Here is a 24,170-nt window from a genome sequence, read left to right as displayed (position 1 = left end):
AGAGAATCATTTGAACCCGGGAGGCGGAGGTTGCAGTGAACTGAGATTGTGCCGCTGCACTCCAGTCTGGGTGACAAAGTGAGACTCCATCTCAAAAACAAAACAAAAATAAGATAGAAATATTTTAATCTTAAATAATTATACCTTCATGTTTGGGTAAACACCTTTTTCATGATTTTAAGTTATTTTCCCTTAGTGGTTTTTTTTTTTTTTTTTTTTTTGAGACAGAATTCACTCTTGTTGCCCAGGCCCGATTTTGGCTCACCGCAACCTCCGCCTCCCAGGTTCAAGCAGTTCTGTCTCAGCCTCCTGAGTAGCTGGAATTACAGACATGCACCTAGCTAATTTTGTATTTTCAGTAGAGATGGGGTTTCTCCACGTTGGTCAGGCTGGTCTCTCAAACTCCCGACCTCAGGTGATCTGCCCACCTCGGCCTCCCAAAGTGCTGGGATTACAAGCATGAGGCACCCCTGCCAGCCTTCCCTTAGTACCTTTTTGGATAATTAGGTTCAACTCTGTGAAGGAGTAAGTCTGGTAGCAGGAAGATGGCACAGGCTTATGTGTACAGTGTAGCTTGTTTTGTGAGATCAAGAGAAAAAGCTGCATGTGTCTATGGATTTAGGTAGACATATTTAGGTTTCATTATATGCACATAAACATTGACAACACAAATGATCTGCATTTCTGGTTTAAACTGATATTTGTACTTATTAATTTTTTTGCATATTAAGAGATTGTCATGGCTTAGTTTTTCTATTTAATTTATGCTGTCAGAATTTATTATAACATTGTATATCAACTGTAGAAGTAAACATTTAAAGAGTTTAAAGCAGTAGGATTGCATTGAATGATTGTTATAGATCAAAATAAAGGAAAATTCTACACTATGATTTAGTAGGTTGAATGTTGCTTTTATATGTATTCAATATTTATTCAAGACATTTATTGACCACCTATTACATGGTAGACCCCTTACTCCATACTGAGTATTCAACTTATATTTAATACCAAAGAAAGGAAATAATACTGAGAATATAGGCGAAATTATATATTTCAAATTAAAGAAGTGCTGTTATCCACTGATTTGTTTCAGGGATTCAGCTTATAAACAAAAGCCAAAGTAAGGAAATAATATCTAGAATGTGGAATAAGTTACATATTTAAAATAAAGAAATGTAGACTGGGTGTGGTGGGTCATACCTGTAATCCCAGCACTTTGGGAGGCTGAGGCAGGCAGATAACTTGAACCCAGGAGTTCAAGACCAGCCTGGGCAACTTGGTGAGACCCTCTCTCCAAAAAATACATAAATTAGCTGGGCATGGTGTTGCTCACTCTGTTGTCCCAGCTGCTTGGGATACTGAGGCAGGAGGATTGCTTGAGCCTGGGAAGCCGAAGTTGCAGTGAGCTGAGATTGTGCCACTGCACTTCAGCCTGGGTGACACAGTAAGAACCTGTCTTAAAAAAACAAACAAACAAACAAACAAACAAAAAAGTTATTACTCAATGGATAGTTTGCCATTCAATTTAAAAATAACCTTTGAATGAAACAAATATAAAACCAGTTATAGAGACATAGCAAGAATTATTCTATTTTTGTACTTAAGGAATGGAATCACTATTCTTTTTATTTTATTTATTTATTTTTTTGAGATGAAGTTGCTCTCTGTTACCCAGGCTGGAGTGCAGTGGTGGGATCTCAGCTTACTGCAACCTCTGTGTCCCGAGTTCATGCGATTCTCCTGCCTCAGCCTCCCGAGTAGCTGGGACTACAGGCGCATGCCACCACGCCCAGCTACTTTTTGTATTTTTAGTAGAGACGGGGTTTCACCATATTGGCCAGGCTGGTCTCGAACTCCTGACCCTGTGATCCACCTGCCTCGGCCTCCCAAAATGCTGGGATTACAGTTGTGAGCCACTGCGCCTGGTTCTTTTTAATTATTTAATTTATTATTATTATTAAGAGACAGAGTCTCACTTGGTCACCGAGGCTGGAGTACGTTGGTGTGATCATAACTCACTGCAGCCTCAAACTCCTGGGCTCAAGCAGTCTTCCTGTTTTACTCCTAAGTAGTTAATGCTATAGGTGACACCATGATGCCTGGCTTAGTTTTTTAAAAAATTTGTAGAGACAGGGTGTTACTGTGTTGAACAGATGGGGCTCAAACTCAAGTGATTCTCCTGCCTGAGCCTCCCAAAGCACTGGGATTACTTGAGATACTCTTTAAATATGAAAATTGGAAAATCAAAACTGAGCATACCTTTAAGTTTAAAACTCTTTTATTTGAGGAAAATTTTAAACTAAAGCAAGGTTGCAAGAAAATAGTATGAAGAGTTTTTCAGTTTATCCCCTCATCAGGATTCACCTAGTGTCAACTCCCTTCTTCATCCTTGCCCTGCCTGTCCCCGTTCCCAGGTTTATTCAACTCATTATATATGCAGTTTTTCTTAACCATGTGAGGATAATTTGCATATGTAATACCCTCTTAACCCAAATATTATACTAAGAATATTGGTCTCTTAAATAACCATAGTTCATTTATCAACTTAAGTATATTTAATATTGACAACATACTTTTATGTCAGTTGTCCATATTCCAATTTTGTCAGTTGATCCAATAATATTCTTTATAGCATTTTCTTACCTCCAGCACAAGATTCAGTCTAGGATCAAATACTGCATTTAGTTGTATTTTCTTTTCTTTTTCTTTTTTTTTTTTTTTTGTGACGGAGTCTCGCTCTGTCACCCAGGCTGGAGTGCAGTGACCGGATCTTGGCTCACTGCAAGCTCCACCTCCGGGGTTTACGCCATTCTCCTGCCTCAGCCTCCCGAGTAGCTGGGACTACAGGCGCCTGCCACCTCGCCCGGCTACTTTTCTGTATTTTTTAGTAGAGACGGGGTTTCACCGGGATAGCCAGGATGGTCTCGATCTCCTGACCTCGTGATCCGCCCGTCTCGGCCTCCCAAAGTGCTGGGATTACAGGCTTGAGCCACCGCGCCCGGCCAGTTGTATTTTCTTATAGCTTCCTTTAAAATCTGGACTGTTTACAGACTTTCTTTGTCTTTTATGACATTGACACATTTGAAAATACAATACCCCCAAGATTGTGTGATCTGACTGTGCTTTAAAGTCGTAATAGTGAGCCACTACTAATAAAGGTTAAGTATTTTTCTGTCCTCCATTTAAACTTGTCATGGGGAAAAAAGCAAATATTGAAATCATCTCAGCTTTTTAGCCTTTCCGTTTTACAATCAAAGTTATAGAATGAATTTTCTTGGTAATTAATACATATTTAGTGCATCTGTAAAGACAATGTTGCAATCTAGATTTTCTGATTTATATTATCATGTGATTTTAATTTTTAATTTTTTTTTTGCTTTTGATTTTTTTTTAAAGCTACACATTTGAAGTTTGATCAGCATCTTGAGTAAATTTTCATTTTTATAAATCTGTCTTCCTTCCTGGTAGCATTCTGCCACCTAGTGGAAATTTATGTCCTCTAGCATATGTCTTAGAATTTAGCTGGAACGCAAGATGCATTTTAATAGATAAAAAATAGTTTAGAATCGTTGAGGTTCGTTGGTTGACATGTAATTTTTTACAACAGTTAATGCCTTGTTGTAAACAAGAGTATAGTAGAGATAAAATTCTTAGCAAATGAGAGCTTAGTAGATGTCTTAAATTGTTACTGAGTATTAAAACCTCCTCATCTTTCTCAACAAGAAGTACTCTACATTTATCTTCTTCATCAATGAAATTTTAACCAAAGCATCCTATTTTTCCATCAGTCATTTTTTTTTTTTTTTTTTGAGTCTAGCTCTTGTCACCCAGGCTGGAGTGCAGTGGTGCTATCTCGGCTTACTGCAACCTCCACCTCCTAGTACTAGTGATTCTCCTGCCTCAGCCTCCCAAATAACTAGGATTATAGGCACCCGCCACCACGGCCAGCTAATTTTTTATTTTTAGTAGAGATGGGGTTTCACTATGTTGGTCAGGCTGGTCTCAAACTCCTGACCTCAGGTGATCCACCTGCCTCGACCTCCCAAAGTGCTGGGACTACAGGCATGAGCCACCATGCCCTGCAAGGTACACATTTTTAGTAGGTCTTGAGGAACATTTCTGACTTGGAGTTGTACATACATTCTGCATAGTTATATTAGAATATGAAATCTGAGGTTGTTTTCAGTGTAGGCATTTATGAAAAAGAATATTGAGAATTATCTGTTTAAAGAAAGTAGTTCTGAATTACAAGATGCATTCAGTCATATAACACCTTCATAGAGTCATGTATATTTTTTAGTGTGCTTATCTTATTTCTAATTATTCTGTCTTAGTTGCTGATGTATATTCAAGATGAGTGGATTAGGAGAAAACTTGGATCCACTGGCCACTGATCCACGAAAACGCAAATTGCCATGTGATGCTCCAGGACAAGGGTAGGTGACTTATTTCCTAGTGCTTTACCACACTTGTTCTCCTGCCTCTGCCTTTGTTTAAGGATAACATTTTAACTTCTGGTCATTTACATTCTCTGGTTAGATTTTTTGGTGGTTTCACTTCATGGTAAATAGAGTGTTACTGATGAGATGGACATCTTTTTGATGTAATAGAATTTTTTTTTTTTTTTTTATTGCTGATTCAGATAGAACGTAGAATATTAACAATTTGTGATACTATAAGAATTTCTGGGCCGGGCGCGGTGGCTCAAGCCTGTAATCCCAGCACTTTGGGAGGCCGAGACGGGCGGATCACGAGGTCAGGAGATGGAGACCATCCTGGCTAACACCGTCTCTGAAACCCCGTCTCTACTAAAAAATACAAAAAAAAAACTAGCCGGGTGTGGTGGCCGGCGCCTGTAGTCCCAGCTACTCGGGAGGCTGAGGCAGGAGAATGGTGTGAACCTGGGAGGCGGAGCTTGCAGTGAGCTGAGATCCGGCCACTGTACTCCAGCCTGGGTGACAGACTCCGTCAAAAAAAAAAAAAAAAAAGAATTTTTGAATGGAGGGGGGGGGGGGGGTTACGAATAGAAGACCAAGGTTATGTCATGTGCGTCCATGTGAAGAGACCACCAAACAGGCTTTACGTGAGCAACAAGGCTGTTTATTTCACCTGGGTGCGGGCGGGCGGGCTGAGTCCGAAAAGACAGCCAGCAAAGGGTAGTGGGATTATCAAAAGTCCTATAAAGTTCTTATAGGTTTTGGGGATAGGCGGTGGAGTTAGGAGCAATGTTTCCTGGGCAGGGGGTGGATCTCACAAAGTACATTCTCAAGGGTGGGGAGAATTACAAAGAACCTTCTTAAGGGTGGGGAGATTACAAAGAACCTTCTTAAGGGTGGGGGAGATTACAAAGTACATTGATCAGTTAGGGTGGGGCAGAAACAAATCCCAATGGTGGAAGGTCCTCAGTGAAGGCTATTTTCACTTCTTTTGTGGCTCTTCAGTTGCTTCAGGCCATCTGGATGTGCACGTGCAGGCTTGGGCTCAGAGGCCTGACAGTTATTATAAGTAAGAATCTTTGCTGTCTTTTAAGAATGGGTTATAAGTTGATATTTTGTCATTTGTTAGGTTGCATCCTTTTTTTACCAAGTGAAATGAGAAGCTTAAAAATTAGAAACAAAATAATGTAATCTGTACAACACTACTCCATAGCTTTTAAAGTATTTGCCAAAGTCAGTGTCAATTGAAGTTTAATGTGATAGTTGAAAACTATCAATCTATGATGAATAAAACTTCATCATCAGTAAGTAGCTACCAGTGTTTTTGTTATTATTTGTTAGTTGTTTTATTATCTCTAAGAAGTAAAGATGATTTATTCATATTTTCTAGATGAAGTAACTGAGGCTAACTCTGCCCAAGGCCACCTAGCTAACAAAGATGGAACTGGATTTAGGTTTACGTGAATCTCGATTATGTTGTACTACTTCTCCAAGACAGCATTTTTGATAGTTTACATTGGCTGAGTTTAGTTTGTTTACATATGAAAATAATAGGCTGGGTGTGGTGGCTCACACCTGTAATCCCAGCACTTTGGGAGGCCAGGGCGGGTGGATCACCTGAGGTTAGGAGTTCAAGACCAGCTTGACCAACATGGTGAAACCTCATCTCTACTAAAAATGCAAAAATTAGCCAGGCGTGGGGGCGCATGCCTGTAATCCCAGCTACCAGGGAGGCTGAGGCAGGAGAATCGCCTGAATCCGGGAGGCGGAGGTTGCATTGAGCTGAGATCGCACCATTGTACTCCATCCTGGGCAACAAGAGCGAAACTCCGTCTCAAAGAAAAAGAAAAAAAAGGTAATAGTGTTGTATAGGGGCTGATTCTGCTAACAGCTCTTTTGTGATATGTATTATGTCTCCTTTCCCCCCTTTCTACCCCTTTTCCCTTAGTCTTACCTGCAGTGGTGAAAAGCGGAGACGGGAGCAGGAAAGTAAATATATTGAAGAATTGGCTGAGCTGATATCTGCCAATCTTAGTGATATTGACAATTTCAATGTCAAACCAGATAAATGTGCGATTTTAAAGGAAACAGTAAGACAGATACGTCAAATAAAAGAACAAGGTAATAAAAACACTCATGTCTTTTAGAACAGTAGTGGTTCCCAACTCTTTTGGCACCAGGGACTGGTTTTGTGGAAGCCAGTTTTTCCATGGACCTGGTAGAGGGGATGGTTTCAGGATGATTCAAGCGCATTACATTTGTGGTGTACTTTATTTCTATTATGATTACATTGTAACATATAATGAAATAATTATACAACTCACCATAATGTAGAAATCAGTGGGAGCCCTGAGCTTGTTTTCCTGCAGCTAGACAGGTCCATCTGGGGGTAATGGGAGAAACTGACAGATCATCAGGCATTAGAGAATCATAAGGAGCACACAACCTAGATCCCTCGCATGTGGAGTTCACATTAGGGTTTGCACACCTGTGAGAATCTAATGCTGCTTCTGAGCTGACAGGATGTGGAACTCAGGTGGTAATGTGAGCGATGGGGTGGGGGTGGGGCTGTTGTAAATACAGATTAAACTTTGCTCACTTGCCCACTGCTGACCTCCTGCTGTGCGGCCCCATTCCTAACAGGCCACGGACTGATATTTGTCTGTGGCCTGGAGGTCGGGGACCCCTGTTTTAGAAGGGACTTGTTGCTATATTTGCCTTTTTGCTCCTTTATTTGGGTAGAGACTACAACTGGTGGAGGCTAGCAAGTATGGGAATAGACAAATGTGTTGATCAGCTTTGCTTTTTGTTATTTATGTATTTATTTGTTTTGAGACAATGTCTCGCTTTGTCACCCGGGCTGGAGTGCAGTGGTGTGATCTCAGCTCGCTACAACCTCCACATCCTGGATTCAAGAGATTCTCCTGCCTCAGCCTCCCAAGTAGCTAGGATTACAGGCACCCACCACCACACCTAGCTAAGTTTTGTATTTTTAGTAGAGACAGAGTTTCACCATGTTGGCCAGGCTGGTCTCAAACTCCTGACCTCAGGTGATCCACCCGCCTCAGCCTCCCAGAGTGCTGGGATTACAGGCGTGAGCCACTGCACCGGGCCTCCAGCTATGCTCTTTAGAAATGGTTAACAGACAATTCCCTGTCATTTGTTAGTTCCCTTTCAGGAAGCTGTGGGATAGTACATTTAGTAGTGAAACAATTTAGGTATCTTCTGGCTTCCTGGGTAACTATGAAGTTTAGTTTTGATGTTATAATATTGTAGCATCATTCTCTTATGAGGAAACGTTTTGTATGTATGTATGGGCATGTGCATGTGTATCTTTATGTCTCTTCTGGGGACTATTTCAAGATAATTTAATCTATAACTGATAAGTGTGTTATTTGTTATACCGCCTTCTGTCTTTTCAGGAAAAACTATTTCCAATGATGATGATGTTCAAAAAGCCGATGTATCTTCTACAGGGCAGGGAGTTATTGATAAAGACTCCTTAGGACCGCTTTTACTTCAGGCAAGTATAAAGATCTTAACTGTCCAGTAAGCTGTGTTGCAGTTTGATTTATTATAAAGTTATAAAAAAAGAATAAATTTTGGTTAGGAAATGAGAACAAAAGAAAACATTTTCTTTGAGACAATTCAGTATTCTGAATATGATGGTAAAATGCTCTTATATTTACAGTATACATAATTCAGGAAGCCTTGGCCCCTAGTAAAATATAGTTGAAAATTGAGAAACCACACATATACAAACATAAAAATATAAAGAAGCAGGGAAGGAAAGGTAACCTGTAATTGCACAGAGATATTTGGGTACAAATGGCCCTTCATATCCATGGGTTTTGCACTGCAGATTTGGAGGCTAGGGAAGAAATAAAAAATAATGTTAAAACAATAAAAAATATGGCCGGGCGCGGTGGCTCATGCCTGTAATCCTTGGGAGGCCAAGGCGGGTGGATCACGAGGTCAGGAGATTGAGACCATCCTGGCTAACATGGTGAAACCCCGTCTCTACTAAAAATACAAAAAATAGCTGGGCATGGTGGTGGGTGCCTGTAGTCCCAGCTACTACTCGGGAGGCTGAGGCAGGAGAATGGCGTGAACCTGGGAGGTGGAGCTTGCAGTGAGCCTAGATTGTGCCACTGCACTCCGGCCTGGGTGACAGAGCAAGACTCAGTCTCAAAAAAAAAAAAAACTAAAAAAAAAAAAACTTCAGTGTGATGACTATTTATATAGCATTTACATTGTATTAGGTATTATAAGTAATCTAGAGATGATTTAAATTATATTGGAATATATGCATAGGCTATAGGCAAATTCACCATTTTATATCGGGGACTTGAGCCTCCTCAGATTTTGCCGTCTTTGGGAGGTCTTGGAACCAATCTTACACAGATACCAGGGGATGATGACTGTACGTTTTAGCTCAGACATTGTTGGTGAATTTTTGCATGATTAATCACATGACACGCTTTAGTTTTATATTCTTGAGGAATTGTTAACACTTAAATATGTGCATTGTATTTGTTTAGGGGCTGAAGCCCTTCATAAAGTTAACTTGTCAACTTCTTTTTGTTTCAGGTAGTTTGTTCCAACTACTTTTAGTTGATCAGTTGTGAAATTCATCTTTGCAAATTCTCATTAAGGAATGCTATAGCAGTTTCTGTAGCTTGACTTGGCATCAAATGGAAAAAATGGGAAGAGCTAAGGATGCTTTTCTCACTTTTAAAAGCTCCTTTGAAGATATAATTCTTTAAAAATTAGGTTAGACATTAATTCAGATTTCATGCTGAATATATTTATGTACACACTCCGCCACCCCCAATTCTTTTTTTTTCCCCCAATAAGGCCTGGTGCTAATGTTAGTAGTAATGGTGGCTTATAGTTGTTTGCAGTAATTAAGTCAGCAGTAGTTTTTACACATTTTGCTTATTACTGTGGCTGCTGTTTGCTGATACTACCGTAACAAAATACCACAGACTTGGTAGGTTAAACCAAATAAATTTATTTCTTACAGTGTTGGAGGCTGAAAGTCCAGGATCAAGGTGTTGGCAGGATTGGATTCTTCATTTCTTGTCACTGTGTTCTCCCATGGCCTTTTCTCTGCATGCACATTCCTGTAGTCTTTCTGTCCCTTTATAGGATACCGGTCATATTGTATTAGGGTCCCCACCCGTATAACCTCATTTATCTTTAATTACCCCCTTGAAAGTCTTGTTTCCAAATACAGTTATGTTGATGGTTAGAGTTTCAATTTAAGACTTAGAGGGAGGAGGATACAATTCAGTCAATAACAGCCTGTATTAACATATCCTATTTTAGGCATTAGATGGTTTCCTATTTGTGGTGAATCGAGACGGAAACATTGTATTTGTGTCAGAAAATGTCACACAATACCTGCAATATAAGCAAGAGGACCTGGTTAACACAAGTGTTTACAGTATCTTACATGAAGAAGACAGAAAGGATTTTCTTAAAAATTTACCAAAATCTACAGGTAGGCTTTTAATGTGTATTTTCTAAATAGGGTAAATTTTTTTTCTTGACCATTTCTTAGAAAATTGAATGTATCTTTTAGGAAGTCAAGCGATCAAATGAGGGTAGAAAGGCATGTGATTTAATAGCAAAATTTTGACATATGGTGTCAGTGAATTAAAAATTTGGTATACATTTTAAGAGGCATATAGTTACAAAATATGCAGTGAGATTTCTGTTAAAGTTGAAATTATTCACATGTTTTGTATGTTGCCAGCCTGAAATGTTAGTATAGATATAACTATGGAAAACATGCATAATGAGAAAATGCAGCTTGAATTCTTGATGATGGTCATAGAATGAGTTACAAGCTTTTTAAAATGTCATTTCAATTTGTTTTCCAAAGTTAATGGAGTTTCCTGGACAAATGAGACCCAGAGACAAAAAAGCCATACATTTAATTGCCGTATGTTGATGAAAACACCACATGATATTCTGGAAGACATAAACGCCAGTCCTGAAATGCGCCAGAGATATGAAACAATGCAGTGCTTTGCCCTGTCTCAGCCACGAGCTATGATGGAGGAAGGGGAAGGTAAGAGCTATCATATGTTTGTGATGTTCATGAAACAAATAGTAGCCGTACTTGGAGTTTTGAAACTTCTATTGTAACTCTTCTTACTGAATTCCATGTCCTTGCTTGCCTATTGAACATACATATTCAAAAGTTAAGTATAATCCTTAGCAGGGTGAATTTTTTATTACAGATTTGCAATCTTGTATGATCTGTGTGGCACGCCGCATTACTACAGGAGAAAGAGCATTTCCATCAAACCCTGAGAGCTTTATTACCAGACATGATCTTTCAGGTAAAAACTCTTTCTCTCTCTTTTGTATGTGTGTATACGTACATTTTATTTTGGAAATTTTGTAAATGTTACTATTTTAATCTGTACTATCATAAAATGTATACCTACTACAATGAGTGCTTTAATGTATCATTTTCATGTTTCTTATGCAACCCTAAAAGAATTTCACTAAAATTCTTGGCATTTTGAGTTTGGTATGTTTGGCACTTTAAATCCCCCAAATAAATTAAAAAAAAAACAAATTTAGGGGCACCTGGTTTTCTCTCCAAATGCATTTTGCGTCAGAATTTAGTGTTTCTTTACTCTAACTTCAAGCCTATTTGCCATAAAGAAACATGTTTAAAAAAAATTACAGGTAATTTAATGAGAATTATTGGGAGTAGTTCCTTTTTTTTTTTGAGATGGAGTCTTGCTCTGTCACCCAGGCTGGAGTGCAATAGTGTGATCTTGGTTCACTGCAACCTCCACTTCTTGGGTTCAAGTAATTTTCCTGCCACAGCCTCCCAAACAGTTGGGACTACAGGCATGTGCCACCATGCCCGGCTAATTTTAGTATTTTTAGTAGGGATGGGGTTTCACCATATTGTCCAGACTGGTCTCGAACTCTTGACCTCAAGTGATTCGCCTGCCTCTGCCTCCCAAAGTGCTGGGATTATAGTTGTGAGCCACTGTGCCTGGCTGGGAGTCATTCTTGATGTCAACCTGAGTTTCAGTCTTGGTCTGCCTTTTTTAATCATGGAAATAAAAAATTAAAGACATTGTGGTTGGTAAGATGCATTAATGAAATTAAACACTATGGCAATATTATTTTTATTTACCTTCAGGGTTACTCTTATGGTCACCTAAGTGTAAATGAGGATGCCAAGGGTTTGTCATATATGCCCCATTTCAGAGATAAAGAAATAGAGGCTTGGTAACAGAGTTTGGGTTATTGTCCAAGATCATGGCTAATAAGAAAATTTATAGCTCTGTCTGCCTGACTTAGCCTGTATTCTTTGCTTTGTGTAATGCTAATTTTATAATGTGGACCTTTACCAAGTGATATAAAACTGGAGTAGGTATACATAAACATAAAACATACCTATCGCTATTACATATGTATGTGTATGTTTGTAATATGCATATATAATATACATAATATAGAATATTTTTAAAGAAATATTGCTGTTTTTGCAGTCATTCAGCCATTTATGCCATACTCAGTAACCTATCTTCAGGCTTTTGAGATTAATTTTCACAATTAAAAGAAGCAGCAAAGAATTATTTTGACAATTCAAAGTACAATCTATTTATGCTGATGGATATTACTTTTTTTTTTTTTTTGAGACAGAGTCTTGCTTTGTCATGCCCAGTCTGGAGTGCAGTGGTGTGATCTTGGCTCACTGCAACCTCTGCCTCCTGGGTTCAAGCGATTCTCCTGCCTCAGCCTCCCGAGTAGGTGAAATTACAGGTGCCTGCCACCATGCCTGGCTAATTTTTTCTATTTTTAGTAGAGACAGGGTTTCACCATGTTGGTCAGGCTGGTCTCGAACTCCTGACCTCAGGTAATCCGCCTGCCTCGGCCTCCCAAAGTGCTGGGATTACAGCATAAGCCACCATGCCCGGCCGTATATTACTTTATATTTGAACATTTTCTCTGTATTAACTCACCTCAGATAAACTTAGTGACAGCAATTTTTATATATTATTTTATGCTTTTAGAGTGGGTCTTTCTCTGCACGTCTTATGGTTTGGCAGTGTTAATTTTCTACTTGAATAGCCATGTTTTACATTTGTTACTGAAAATACTAAATAAAACATCTTTAAGCAGTTTAGCATCTTTGAAAATTATCTCATCAGTATATAAAAGCAATACATGTTTATTACAAAAGTTAGAAATTACCAAGCATGAAAGAAAACAGGACATGATGAAGAAAAATATTACCAAGCAAGAAAGATCAAATGCTTTGTGTGATTAACATCATTTAAAACTGAGATCCTACTTACTGTAGTTACAGTTAATGCCTTCCAGTGGATACCTCTTATATTATAGGAGGCTTACTGCACTCAACACAATACATGTTTTGACCTCAGGACATATTTTATCTTCTGTCCCTGACGTGTTTCATATAATAAACTTTTTATGAGCATCTATTTTGTATTTGTCATGTGGCCCAGGGCTAAACTCAGGGGAGGTGGTTGAGGACAAATCTCTATTTTGGGCACAAGTGCACAGGTATTTACTCTTTCCCCGAATGCATTTGTCCCTTTTCCCTACTCCCCCCCGTTACTAATAAGATTTTTGGTCACCATTAAAATTCTGAATTTTAAACTGATTATTGGACTGGTGGTTTATCAATATTAGTGCCTTTTAAATATCCAGTAGCTTTGCAGAATTACCTTTCACTATGAAGCCCCGTAAGTTTTCCCAAACCAAACTTGGTTTTCTTCCGTGTTTTTACTTTTCTAATGAATATGTCATAGAAAGGATAAATACATGGGCAAGACTTTTTTTTTTTTTTTTTTTTTTTTTTGAGATGGAGTCTTGCTCTGTTGCCCAGGCTGGAGTGCAGTGGTGCGATCTTGGCTCACTGCAACCTCTGCCTCCTGGGTTCAAACTTTTCTCCTGCCTCAGCCTACCAAGTAGTTGGGACTACAGGTACGTGCCACCACACTTGGCTAATTTTTTGTATTTTTAGTAGAGATGGGATTTCACCATGTTAGCCAGGATGGTCTCAAACTCCTGACCTCGTGATCCGCCTACCTCGGCCTCCCAAAGTATTGGGATTACAGACTCACGTGAGTCACTGCGCCTGGCCTGGGCAAGCCTTTTCTATGTCTTTCCTGATTTGTGTGGAATCAGTTTATTGCCCACTTCTTTCAAGCTATTTGTACCTCTTGGGTCACGACTTCCATCTTCACTGGGATTTGGCATATCTGTTGGTGCTGAGCATAAGAGATTGCCTAGATCTGATTATTGCATTTCTTTGTAAAACCTACACAAAACAGACAAAACAGATAACTATTGACAACCTTGACATCAGCAGGAGTTTCATATGAAGTCTGCCAAGTTTAACCATGGAGCATATTTTGTCACAGAAAAGATTACTGAGGATGTCCAGGTCAAAAACCGTGTGACCAGTTATTATGGCTTGGATCATTCTGTCTGCATTCAAAGATACAGAAAAGGCCTAGAAGCTGATCCAAGACCAGCCATGGAAGCTGGTCACATAGTTTTTGACCTGTATATCCTCAGTAATTAGTGTGAATTTTCTAAGGGCACTTTTGTCATTCTGCAGATCAGCAAGGTTCATTTCAACATAGTTCTTTAGGCCGTCAGATGCAGTGTTGGTACCTTGAGCCCTTTTGACTAGTTTGTTACCAATTAAACATAGCTAGTGCTTTCACATCATACCAGTCTTTTTTAGAAAATGGATTAACCACTTTCTTCTTTGCTGCCTTTCTGCGACTTTTTGTAAGGCACTTGCTTTTGCCAGCCACCCTAGTGCTGCTTAGAGTGAAAAGGCCTAGCCACTTTTTAAGGACCATCTGTTGTCATGAAACCTTCTTTAATTCCATGGTATTTTTGAGTATGTATATTTGGTGTCTTCACTGTATTTGATATTAAGCAAAAGTTGTCAGAAGCTTCCAGCATTGTAGAAATGAGTATTTGGTTAACTCTCCAAGTTTAGGTATTAAGTGTACAAAAATGCGATCGTCTCTCAGATGCAAAGAATTGTCCCTGCTGGCTCTTTAAGCAGGTGTTTTCTCTTGTTTCATAGTTGTAGGGACAGAATCTGTTTGGACAAACAACTTTCCTCATAGATGTTATTTTTTTCCTTTACACGAAAATGAACTTAAGGTTATCTGGACATGTTATAGTCAGTACGTTCAGAAAGTAAAAGGAGTTTGTGTGATATACTCATAAATTCTGTACAGCATTTGGGAAAGCACTGTTTTTCTATATTCCCACATCACTTCTGACCCCAGATGTATTTTTTTCTCCACTAAACCAGTGCTCTGTCTGACATAAGCTGGGTGCCCTACAATTTTAGTTTGGACAGTTTCTACCTGGGTTTAGCATTAGATCTTATAAGTTTAAGGGTTCAGTCCCACAAGACTGCCTGTACTTCACTTCAGATGCCAGTTGCAAGTCCTGGCCTTCCGTACTTCTGACTGACTGGCTATAAATTGGGCCTCTGATCCTCTCCTTAGGTTTGATGATTTGCTAGAATGGCCCAAGAAATCCGGAAATGCTTTACTCAGGTTTACTGGTTTCTTATGAAGGATACAACTCAGGAATAGCTCAATGGGAGAAATATATAGGACAAGGTATTAGGGGGTGGGGATGAGGTTTGGAGGTTCTGTGCCCTCTCTGGGCTTATAGCCTTCCCAGCACCTTAATGTGTTCATCCTTTGGAAGCTCATCAAATCTCTTGTTCAAGAGTTTTTGTTGTTGTTTTTTTTTAAATTGGAGACAGAGTCTTGCTCTGTCGCCTAGGCTGGAGTACAGTGGCACTTTCTTGGCTCACTGTAACCTCTGCCTCCTGGGTTCAAGCCATTCTCCTGCCTCAGCCTCCCAAGTAGCTGGGATTACAGGTATGCGCCACCACACCCAGCTAAGTTTTGTATTATTAGTAAAGACGGGGTTTCACCATGTTGACCAGGCTGGTCTCGAACTCTTGACCTTGGGAGATCCACCTCGGCCTCCCAAAGTGCTGGGATTACAGACATGAGCCACTGTTCCTGGCCCAAGAGTTTTTTTTTTTTTGAGACAAAGAGTCTCATTCTGTCACCAGGCTGGAGTGCAGTGGCGTGATCTCGGCTCACTGCAACCTCCGCCTCCCAGGTTCAAGCAATTCTCCTGCCTCACCCTCCCTAGTAGCTGGGACTACAGGCACGTGCCACCACGCCCAGCTAATTTTTGTATTTTTAATAGAGACAGGGTTTCACCATGTTGGCCAGGATGGTCTCAATATTTTGACCTCGTGATCCACCTGCCTTGGCCTCCCAAAGTGCTGGGATTACAGGTGTGCGGCACCATGCTCGGCCAAGAGTTTTTTTTTATAGAATTTAATCACCAGGCTCTCCTTCCTCCCTCATCCCCCATTCCTGGAGGTTAGTAGGTGGAACTACTAACAGAAAGTTCCGATCCTTTAATTACTTGGTTTTTCTGATACCAGCTCCATCTTGAGGTGATCTAGAGACCCCAACCTAAGTCACCTCATTAGCATAAATTGAGGTGTGTTCCAAAGGAGCTCTTTATGAATAACTTGAAAATACTTTTATTACTCAGGAAATTCTGAGGATTTTAGATAGGAGCTCTGTGCTAGAAATCTGACAAAGGCCAAATGTATTATTATACTCCTTAGCAGAACTTGTAGGGAGAATCCTGTGGTGCTGTGTCTTAAGGAGAAAAGCTCTGGATATAGTAGAAATTTGGATCAGAGAAGGTGGAGCAAAGATTTAATATCTTTTATTTTATTCTCCAGTGCTAAGCCATGTGTAGGCAGCCAGTAAATACTTGTGGGCTGGATATAACTCTTTGTCCTTTTTCTGTTTAATAGGAAAGGTTGTCAATATAGATACAAATTCACTAAGATCCTCCATGAGGCCTGGCTTTGAAGATATAATCCGAAGGTGTATTCAGAGATTTTTTAGTCTAAATGATGGGCAGTCATGGTCCCAGAAACGTCACTATCAAGAAGGTAAAGAATTTTGGGGTTGATTCTTTTTATCATTTTATTCTTTAGAGACAGGGCCTTGCTATCTTGCCCAGGCTGGACTCAAACTGCTGGATTTAAGTGATCCTTCTGCCTCAGCTTCTGAGTAGCCAAGACTGCAGGTGCACACCAACATACCTGGTTTTGGGGTTGATTCTTGATCTTGTTTGTCATTATGTTTGGTGTACACATGGCTGTAGTTGCTGCTGTTTTGTTGGTGAGGGGTAGGAAAATGATTACAGAGTGTTCTTATTTCACCCTGTTGATAATTTTGATGCAGATCCAGTCTTTCCTTGGATTTTTAGAAATGTTGTACTTGAAGTATATTTCCTCCCTATCCCCTCCTATATATATTTGTTTTGCTGACTGTAGTTACCAGTGATGGGATATTTTCCCCAACAGCTTATCTTAATGGCCATGCAGAAACCCCAGTATATCGATTCTCATTGGCTGATGGAACTATAGTGACTGCACAGACAAAAAGCAAACTCTTCCGAAATCCTGTAACAAATGATCGACATGGCTTTGTCTCAACCCACTTTCTTCAGAGGTAATGATAGATTACTGTGTATTCTAATACGAAATGCAGCAGTGTTCTCAAAATGCTTTATTATTAAAGTAAAAAAGGAAGGGACAAAATGAGACAAAACTTAGGAAGGTTATTGGGTTTGATGAAATGAGTTTAGATTCCTGGATTATGATTTGTTTAAGGTTGTATTTTTATGTGAAAGTGATTATTTATTAAATACTTTACAGGAAAGCTAGGGGATGGGAAGGCTAATGGGTGGATAAAAGAGCATATAAAATCTGATTACATGTCTTACCATTCATTTCTGATGATGTGTTTTGCTTTGGGGACTGCATTTAAAATTTGAGGCTATACTTTAAGAATAAAGGTAGTTACTGTCAGTGTTGGTAGTGGCAAATAAGCAATGCATGAAGGGGAGGATATTCACCCACTAATTATCTTGAATAATTTGCAGGTACCTCCAGGTGAAGCCCTAGATAATGTGGCAGCTCTAATAAAGCCCACCTGAAACTCCAGTTAACATAGCTGTTGGTCTTTCATAATACTACAGTGGTCTTAGTCATATAGATTCTGTGGCTTACTGAAAAGTATGTTATTAGGTAAATAATTGATCGATTGACTGGAATTGTCACTAGGTATTGGAATGTTGCCTAAAAGGTTAAGTTCCTGGGTAGTTAATTCATCCCATTTTTTAAATTCCCTCTCCCTGCTTTCCTTTCCTCCTCCTCCTCCTCCTCCTCCTCCTCCTCTTCCTCCTCCTCCTTCCTCCTTCTTCCTCCTTCTTCCTCCTTCTTCCTCCTTCTTCCTCCTCCTTCCTCCTCCTTCCTCCTCCTTCCTCTTCCTCTTCCTCTTCTTTCTTTCTTCTTTTTTTTTATTTTTTTATTTTTTTTTTTATTAAACAGAGACAGGGTCTTGATCTGTCGCCCAGGCTGGAGTGCAGTAGTGCCATCACAGCTCACTGCAACCTCGAACTCCTGGGCTCAGGCCATCCTCCCACTGCAGCCTCTTGAGTAGCTAGGACTACAGCTGTGTGTCACTATGCCTGGCCAATTTTTAAATTTTTAGTAGAGACATGATCTTGCTGTGTTGCCCAGGCTGGTTTCAAACTCCTGAGCTCAAGTGATCCTCCTGCCTCAACTTCCCAAAATGCTGGGAATATAGGTGTGAGCCACTGTAGCTGGCCGGTGTTTTAAAATTTCATTTTATTTTAAATCTGATTAAAGGCTTTCATGCATGCTTATAATTTTTTAGTAAAAGTTTGATGTTTGTTTTGCAGAGAACAGAATGGATATAGACCAAACCCAAATCCTGTTGGACAAGGGATTAGACCACCTATGGCTGGATGCAACAGTTCAGTAGGCAGCATGAGTATGTCGCCAAACCAAGGCTTACAGATGCCAAGCAGCAGGGCCTATGGCTTGGCAGACCCTAGCACCACAGGGCAGATGAGTGGAGCTAGGTATGGGGGTTCCAGTAACATAGCCTCATTGACCCCTGGGCCAGGCATGCAATCACCATCTTCCTACCAGAACAACAACTATGGGCTCAGCATGAGTAGCCCCCCACATGGAAGTCCTGGTCTTGCCCCAAACCAGCAGAATATCATGATTTCTCCTCGTAATCGTGGGAGTCCAAAGATAGCCTCACATCAGTTTTCTCCTGTTGCAGGTATTTATGTTGACATTTCTTTTGTTTTTTTTTTTCTTTTAAGTAATTCTTCTTTCCATACTACTGTAATTCTTGTAAAGTTAATCTATTTTATAATATAAACTTTGAGTAATTAAGTTGTATTTTGTTACAGTGACTGGTAGTCTAATTATTTTCCTAAATTTTTTTCAAATTCAGGTGTGCACTCTCCCATGGGATCTTCTGGCAATAGTGGGAACCACAGCTTTTCCAGCAGCTCTCTCAGTGCCCTGCAAGCCATCAGTGAGGGTGTAGGGACTTCTCTTTTATCTACTCTGTCATCACCAGGCCCCAAGTTGGATAACTCTCCCAATATGAATATAACCCAACCAAGTAAAGGAAGCAGTCAGGATTCCAAGAGTCCACTGGGCTTTTATTGCGACCAAAATCCAGTGGAGAGTTCAATGTGTCAGTCAAATAGCAGAGATCACCTCAGTGACAAAGAAAGTAAGGAGAGCAGTGTTGAGGGGTCAGAGAATCAAAGGGGTCCTTTGGAAAGCAAAGGTCACAAAAAATTACTGCAGTTACTTACCTGTTCTTCTGATGACCGGGGTCATTCCTCCTTGACCAACTCCCCGCTAGATTCAAGTTGTAAAGAATCTTCTGTTAGTGTCACCAGCCCCTCTGGAGTCTCCTCCTCTACATCTGGAGGAGTATCCTCTACATCCAATATGCATGGGTCACTGTTACAAGAGAAGCACCGGATTTTGCACAAGTTGCTGCAGAATGGGAATTCACCAGCTGAAGTAGCCAAGATTACTGCAGAAGCCACTGGGAAAGACACCAGCAGTATAACTTCTTGTGGGGACGGAAATGTTGTTAAGCAGGAGCAGCTAAGTCCTAAGAAGAAGGAGAATAATGCACTTCTTAGATACCTGCTGGACAGGGATGATCCTAGTGATGCACTCTCTAAAGAACTACAGCCGCAAGTGGAAGGAGTGGATAATAAAATAAGTCAGTGCGCCAGCTCCACTCTTCCTAGCTCAAGTCAAGAGAAAGACCCTAAAATTAAGACAGAGACAAGTGAAGAGGTAATTTGTTTTCTGTATATTTCAGCTCATATTTCATCATTTTTCTGTTAGAAATTTAATGTAATATACAAATTCTTCGATTTTAGGTTTATTTAAAGAAAGATAAACCTTTAGCTGCCATTTCTTTATAATTATTTTGGGTGTCAGTAAAATTACGATGTAATTTAGAAATAACAGATGTGTATGTTTTAAGATGTGAATATAACTCTTTAGTAGCCACGATGAAATTTTGTCATGGAGGTGTTTATTGCTGGAATGGGCAGATTGGGTCATTAAGAGAATGGTAGAAGTAATCAGGAAAAAAAAACAAAACTTGTATTAAGCAGCATAATTTTGATTTTAAGGTAAAATCAAGTTTCATGTACAAGATGACATTCTGTATAAGCATTTCCCAAACTTACAGGATATATTAATATGCACTTGAGCAAATGAAAGGCTTAAAGTTAGAATGTGGGCTTAACCTAGTGTTCACCAAATTCATTGACCGAAGTCCTTATTAGAGCACGCCTGTGAACATCTCAGCTTGCCCCTTTTATTATTAATCACACTTATTTTCAGAAAGTATATGTAGATGCAGATATCTGTTAGGTAATTATCAGATGCATTGCTAGTGACTCATGTTACCTGCAAAATATTCTGCAGTTTGAGAATTAAATGTCTTGTGTAAATTTAAAAAATGCCCCTTTGAAAGGACCAAATCGAGTGATTTAATCTCACAGGAGGAAGATTAGAGATGGGGGTCATAATAAATTGGCCTTTAAGGTGGGCGTTATCATTGTAGGTAATTTTTGTATTTTACTTGCTTCTATTTCATATATCGTTTTTTTCTGATGGGTATGTTTATACCTGTGTGTCTAGTAATGTACACAGGTTAATTTTTAAAACTTTATTTTCAGGGATCTGGAGACTTGGATAATCTAGATGCTATTCTTGGTGATCTGACTAGTTCTGACTTTTACAATAATTCCGTATCCTCAAATGGTAGTCATCTGGGGACTAAGCAACAGGTGTTTCAAGGAACTAATTCTCTGGGTAAGAATGAACTAGGTTTTGTTTTTGCTGCCTTTGAAACTTTTCTGCGTACCTGTAAACACTCTTACACTAAGACCAGGTTATAAATAGCACTTATAACTTCAGAACATGTATTCTGCCTCTGTTTTCTGTACTAATTTATATTGTATGTGCTTTAGAAAGCTTTTTGGACATTTTCCTGTTTTTTTAAAATTACTTTAAATTTCCCACTTCTAACTAATATGCCAGTAATCATGGCACTTATAGAAAAATGTTCATCTTTGATTAGTCCAGGTGAGTAGTGTAGGTACTAGGGCATATATTTTTCTTAGCCATAGAGAATTGGATTAAAAAGCAACTCAAACTCTAGATTAAAACCTGTCCCTTGGTGTTTTAACAGAATCTTGTCACTTAATTAAGATAGTCTTCTTCTTTGGTGTTTGCTGGTTCTTATCTAGCCCCTCTCCTGTTGCTGTGTGTTTACTTCATCTATTTAACAAAGGTAGGTCAGGCGTGGTGGCTCACACCTGTGGTCCCAGCTACTCGGGAGGCTAAGGTATGAGAATCACTTGAACCTGGGAGGCGGAGGTTGCAGTGAGCCAAGATCTCACCACTACACTCCAGCCTGGGTGACAGAGTGATACTCTGTCACAGACAAACAAACAAAGATATATTGTGTGTATCAACTGAAAAGGTGGCACTCACAATCATTCAGAATGGTCATTATTCATTTTCAGTAGCATTATTTCCTAAACTAGAATGGATAGATCAGTTAGAGTGGGGGGAAAAACAGGAGGTTAGAAGGGAATTTTACATTTTATTTCTTTTTGATCAGAAGGCAACTTATCTGGTTAAGTTGATTGTAAAATTATAAACAGTATACTTAAGTACAAATATGCAAGAACCTTTAGGAGCTTGGAACATTTGTGAATTTTTCAATATTAAGTGAAGCAGAATATCAGTGACCATATCAGGCTACAGAAGAGTTCTCAGTACTTCAGCTGACATGGAGAATTGTTGTTTCTACTTTATTTGGAATATGAGACATTTTTTTGGTGGTGGGGGGAGGGCGGTAGTGGTTGGGTGAGGGCTGGTACTTATTTTGTAAAAGGAAGACAGTGTTTGTTTTTGTAAGAAAGATATTCTTGGGTGGGGCATGGTGGTATTTGTGTTTTGTACTTGATTATTTATGTATTAAATCACCAATAAATATTTTTGTATTGTGTTTTCAACAGGTTTGAAAAGTCCACAGTCTGTGCAGTCTATTCGTCCTCCATATAACCGAGCAGTGTCTCTGGATAGTCCTGTTTCTGTTGGCTCAAGTCCTCCAGTAAAAAATATTAGTGCTTTCCCCATGTTACCAAAGCAACCCATGTTGGGTGGGAATCCAAGAATGATGATGGATAGTCAGGAAAATTATGGCTCAAGTATGGGTATGTTATTTCTAATTAGTATTATGATTAATTTATTTTGGGAAAAGCATATTTAAACTACTTTAAGCCATCTAAATAATTGGGAGTAAATAATCACTTTTTGAATAACATTAGTATGTTTCTTCCATGAGTATCCTTCATTTATTTTATGTCTTGGTTATGTAAACTCTTAAAGAGTCTTTTGGTCTATGACATTTTCCAACCTATTGAATACATGAGAATAGTGGCCTATGTCTCCACAGTTGGCCAGCCCTTTTCTTACCATGACAAAGTACTGTTTTGTCAAGGCTGATGTTGTGTATAATGGCTGTACTCATATGGTATAAGAAGGATTTCATTATAATATGAAAAAGACCTAAGTATGGCTACCTGTTTTAGGTGGACCAAACAGAAATGTGACTGTGACTCAGACTCCTTCCTCAGGAGACTGGGGCTTACCAAACTCAAAGGCCAGCAGAATGGAACCTATGAATTCAAACTCCATGGGAAGACCAGGAGGAGATTATAATACTTCTTTGCCCAGACCTGCACTGGGTGGCTCTATGCCCACGTTGCCTCTTCGGTCTAATAGCATACCAGGTGCGAGACCAATATTGCAGCCGCAGCAACAGCAGCAGATGCTTCAAATGAGTAAGTGTCCCCCCTCCCCTCTTCATGAAAAAAGAAAGAGGTTTCAGGATAATTTTTGCTCTTATTTGATAATTTGTGCTTTCTTTTTGCTCCCCCAGGGCCTGGTGAAATCCCCATGGGAATGGGGGCTAATCCCTATGGCCAAGCAGCAGCATCTAACCAACTGGGTTCCTGGCCCGATGGCATGTTGTCGATAGAACAAGTTCCTCATGGGACTCAAAATAGGTGGGGCGTTATTTTGTGACTCTGTAGAAAATCTCAGCATTGGGTAGTTTAGAAAAGAGTTGGAGCACAGGAGCAAACGTGAGAGAGAATGAGAATTCCTTGTAATTGAGGTACTTGGTTGCCAGCTGGGCATTTCTCATGTAACTGTGTGTAAAAATGAAGCTGAGGCAGTAAGCAGTGCATGTGGCATTCACAGGAGAGGGAGGAGATACAACCATGTTGTCCAGCCATTAGGGCCATTCAGTGGCCAAACATCTGAGAGCCTCTCTGTGAGATGATTGTCTCTCTAGTCCCATGAGGAGGGGAAAAAAGATAAGTATGTGTTTCTAGTGGTTTTATGTTTTTCAGAGGGTTAGCCTCAGTTTTCCAGAAAATTAAGCTTTTTTTTTTTTTTTTTTTTGAGACGGAGTCTCGCTCTGTCGCCCAAGCTGGAGTGCAGTGGCCGGATCTCAGCTCACTGCAATCTCCGCCTCCCGGGTTCACGCCATTCTCCTGCCTCAGCCTCCCGAGTAGCTGGGACTACAGGCGCCTGCCACCTCGCCTGGCTAGTTTTTTGTACTTTTAGTAGAGACGGGGTTTCACCATGTTAGCCAGGATGGTCTCGATCTCCTGACCTTGTGATCCGCCCGCCTCGGCCTCCCAAAGTGCTGGGATTACAGGCTTGAGCCACCGTGCCTGGCCTAAACTTCTTTTTTAAAACCTTTTTTCTCCCCAACCACCTGCTGCCTGTTGAGAAAATTATTTTAAGGATTGGCTAATTGTTTTCTAAAATTACTTTAAACATTTCAGTGATGATAGTGAAAGAACTATATAGCATCTTTAAAATTTTTCATAAAATAAAGATTGTAGGCCGGGCGCGGTGGCTCACGCCTGTAACCCCAGCACTTTAGGAGGCCAAGGCAGGCGGATCACGAGGTCAGGAGATCGAGACCATCCTGGCTAACACGGTGAACCCTCGTCTCTACTAAAAATACAAAAAATTAGCCAGGCGTGGTGGCGGGTGCCTGTAGTTTCAGCTACTTGGGGAGCTGAGATCATGCCACTGCACTCCAGCCTGGGAGACAGAGCAAGACTCTGTCTCCAGGCCGGGCGCGGTGGCTCAAGCCTGTAATCCCAGCACTTTGGGAGGCCGAG

General features: G+C 40.0%; 1 protein-coding gene across 7 annotated transcripts in view; it reads left to right on the top strand.

Annotated features, from left to right (window-relative positions):
- NCOA3 (nuclear receptor coactivator 3) overlaps positions 1–24,170 on the top strand; it is a 149,489-nt gene that overhangs the window by 115,609 nt on the left and 9,710 nt on the right. For 6 of the 7 annotated variants that reach the window (XM_017877871.1, XM_017877877.1, XM_017877873.1 and 3 more), the window contains 14 exons: positions 4,335–4,436; positions 6,385–6,557; positions 7,859–7,959; positions 9,768–9,942; positions 10,327–10,515; positions 10,688–10,789; positions 16,336–16,476; positions 16,894–17,041; positions 18,297–18,688; positions 18,866–19,737; positions 20,634–20,769; positions 21,984–22,181; positions 22,560–22,811; positions 22,910–23,036. In XM_017877871.1, the coding sequence (XP_017733360.1) occupies positions 4,354–4,436; positions 6,385–6,557; positions 7,859–7,959; positions 9,768–9,942; positions 10,327–10,515; positions 10,688–10,789; positions 16,336–16,476; positions 16,894–17,041; positions 18,297–18,688; positions 18,866–19,737; positions 20,634–20,769; positions 21,984–22,181; positions 22,560–22,811; positions 22,910–23,036 (3,089 nt within the window). In that variant the 5' untranslated portion in view covers positions 4,335–4,353. The remainder of the gene's footprint in view (positions 1–4,334; positions 4,437–6,384; positions 6,558–7,858; positions 7,960–9,767; positions 9,943–10,326; positions 10,516–10,687; positions 10,790–16,335; positions 16,477–16,893; positions 17,042–18,296; positions 18,689–18,865; positions 19,738–20,633; positions 20,770–21,983; positions 22,182–22,559; positions 22,812–22,909; positions 23,037–24,170) is intronic. The other variant, XM_017877878.1, reaches the window with a different exon arrangement.

The sequence above is a fragment of the Rhinopithecus bieti genome, unplaced genomic scaffold (genome assembly GCF_001698545.2).
Source record: "Rhinopithecus bieti isolate Rb0 unplaced genomic scaffold, ASM169854v2 scaffold_10347, whole genome shotgun sequence".
Lineage (NCBI taxonomy): Eukaryota > Metazoa > Chordata > Mammalia > Primates > Cercopithecidae > Rhinopithecus > Rhinopithecus bieti.
The sequence above is the reverse complement of the archived record's forward strand: the minus strand, read 5'-3'. Positions and strand labels throughout refer to the sequence as shown.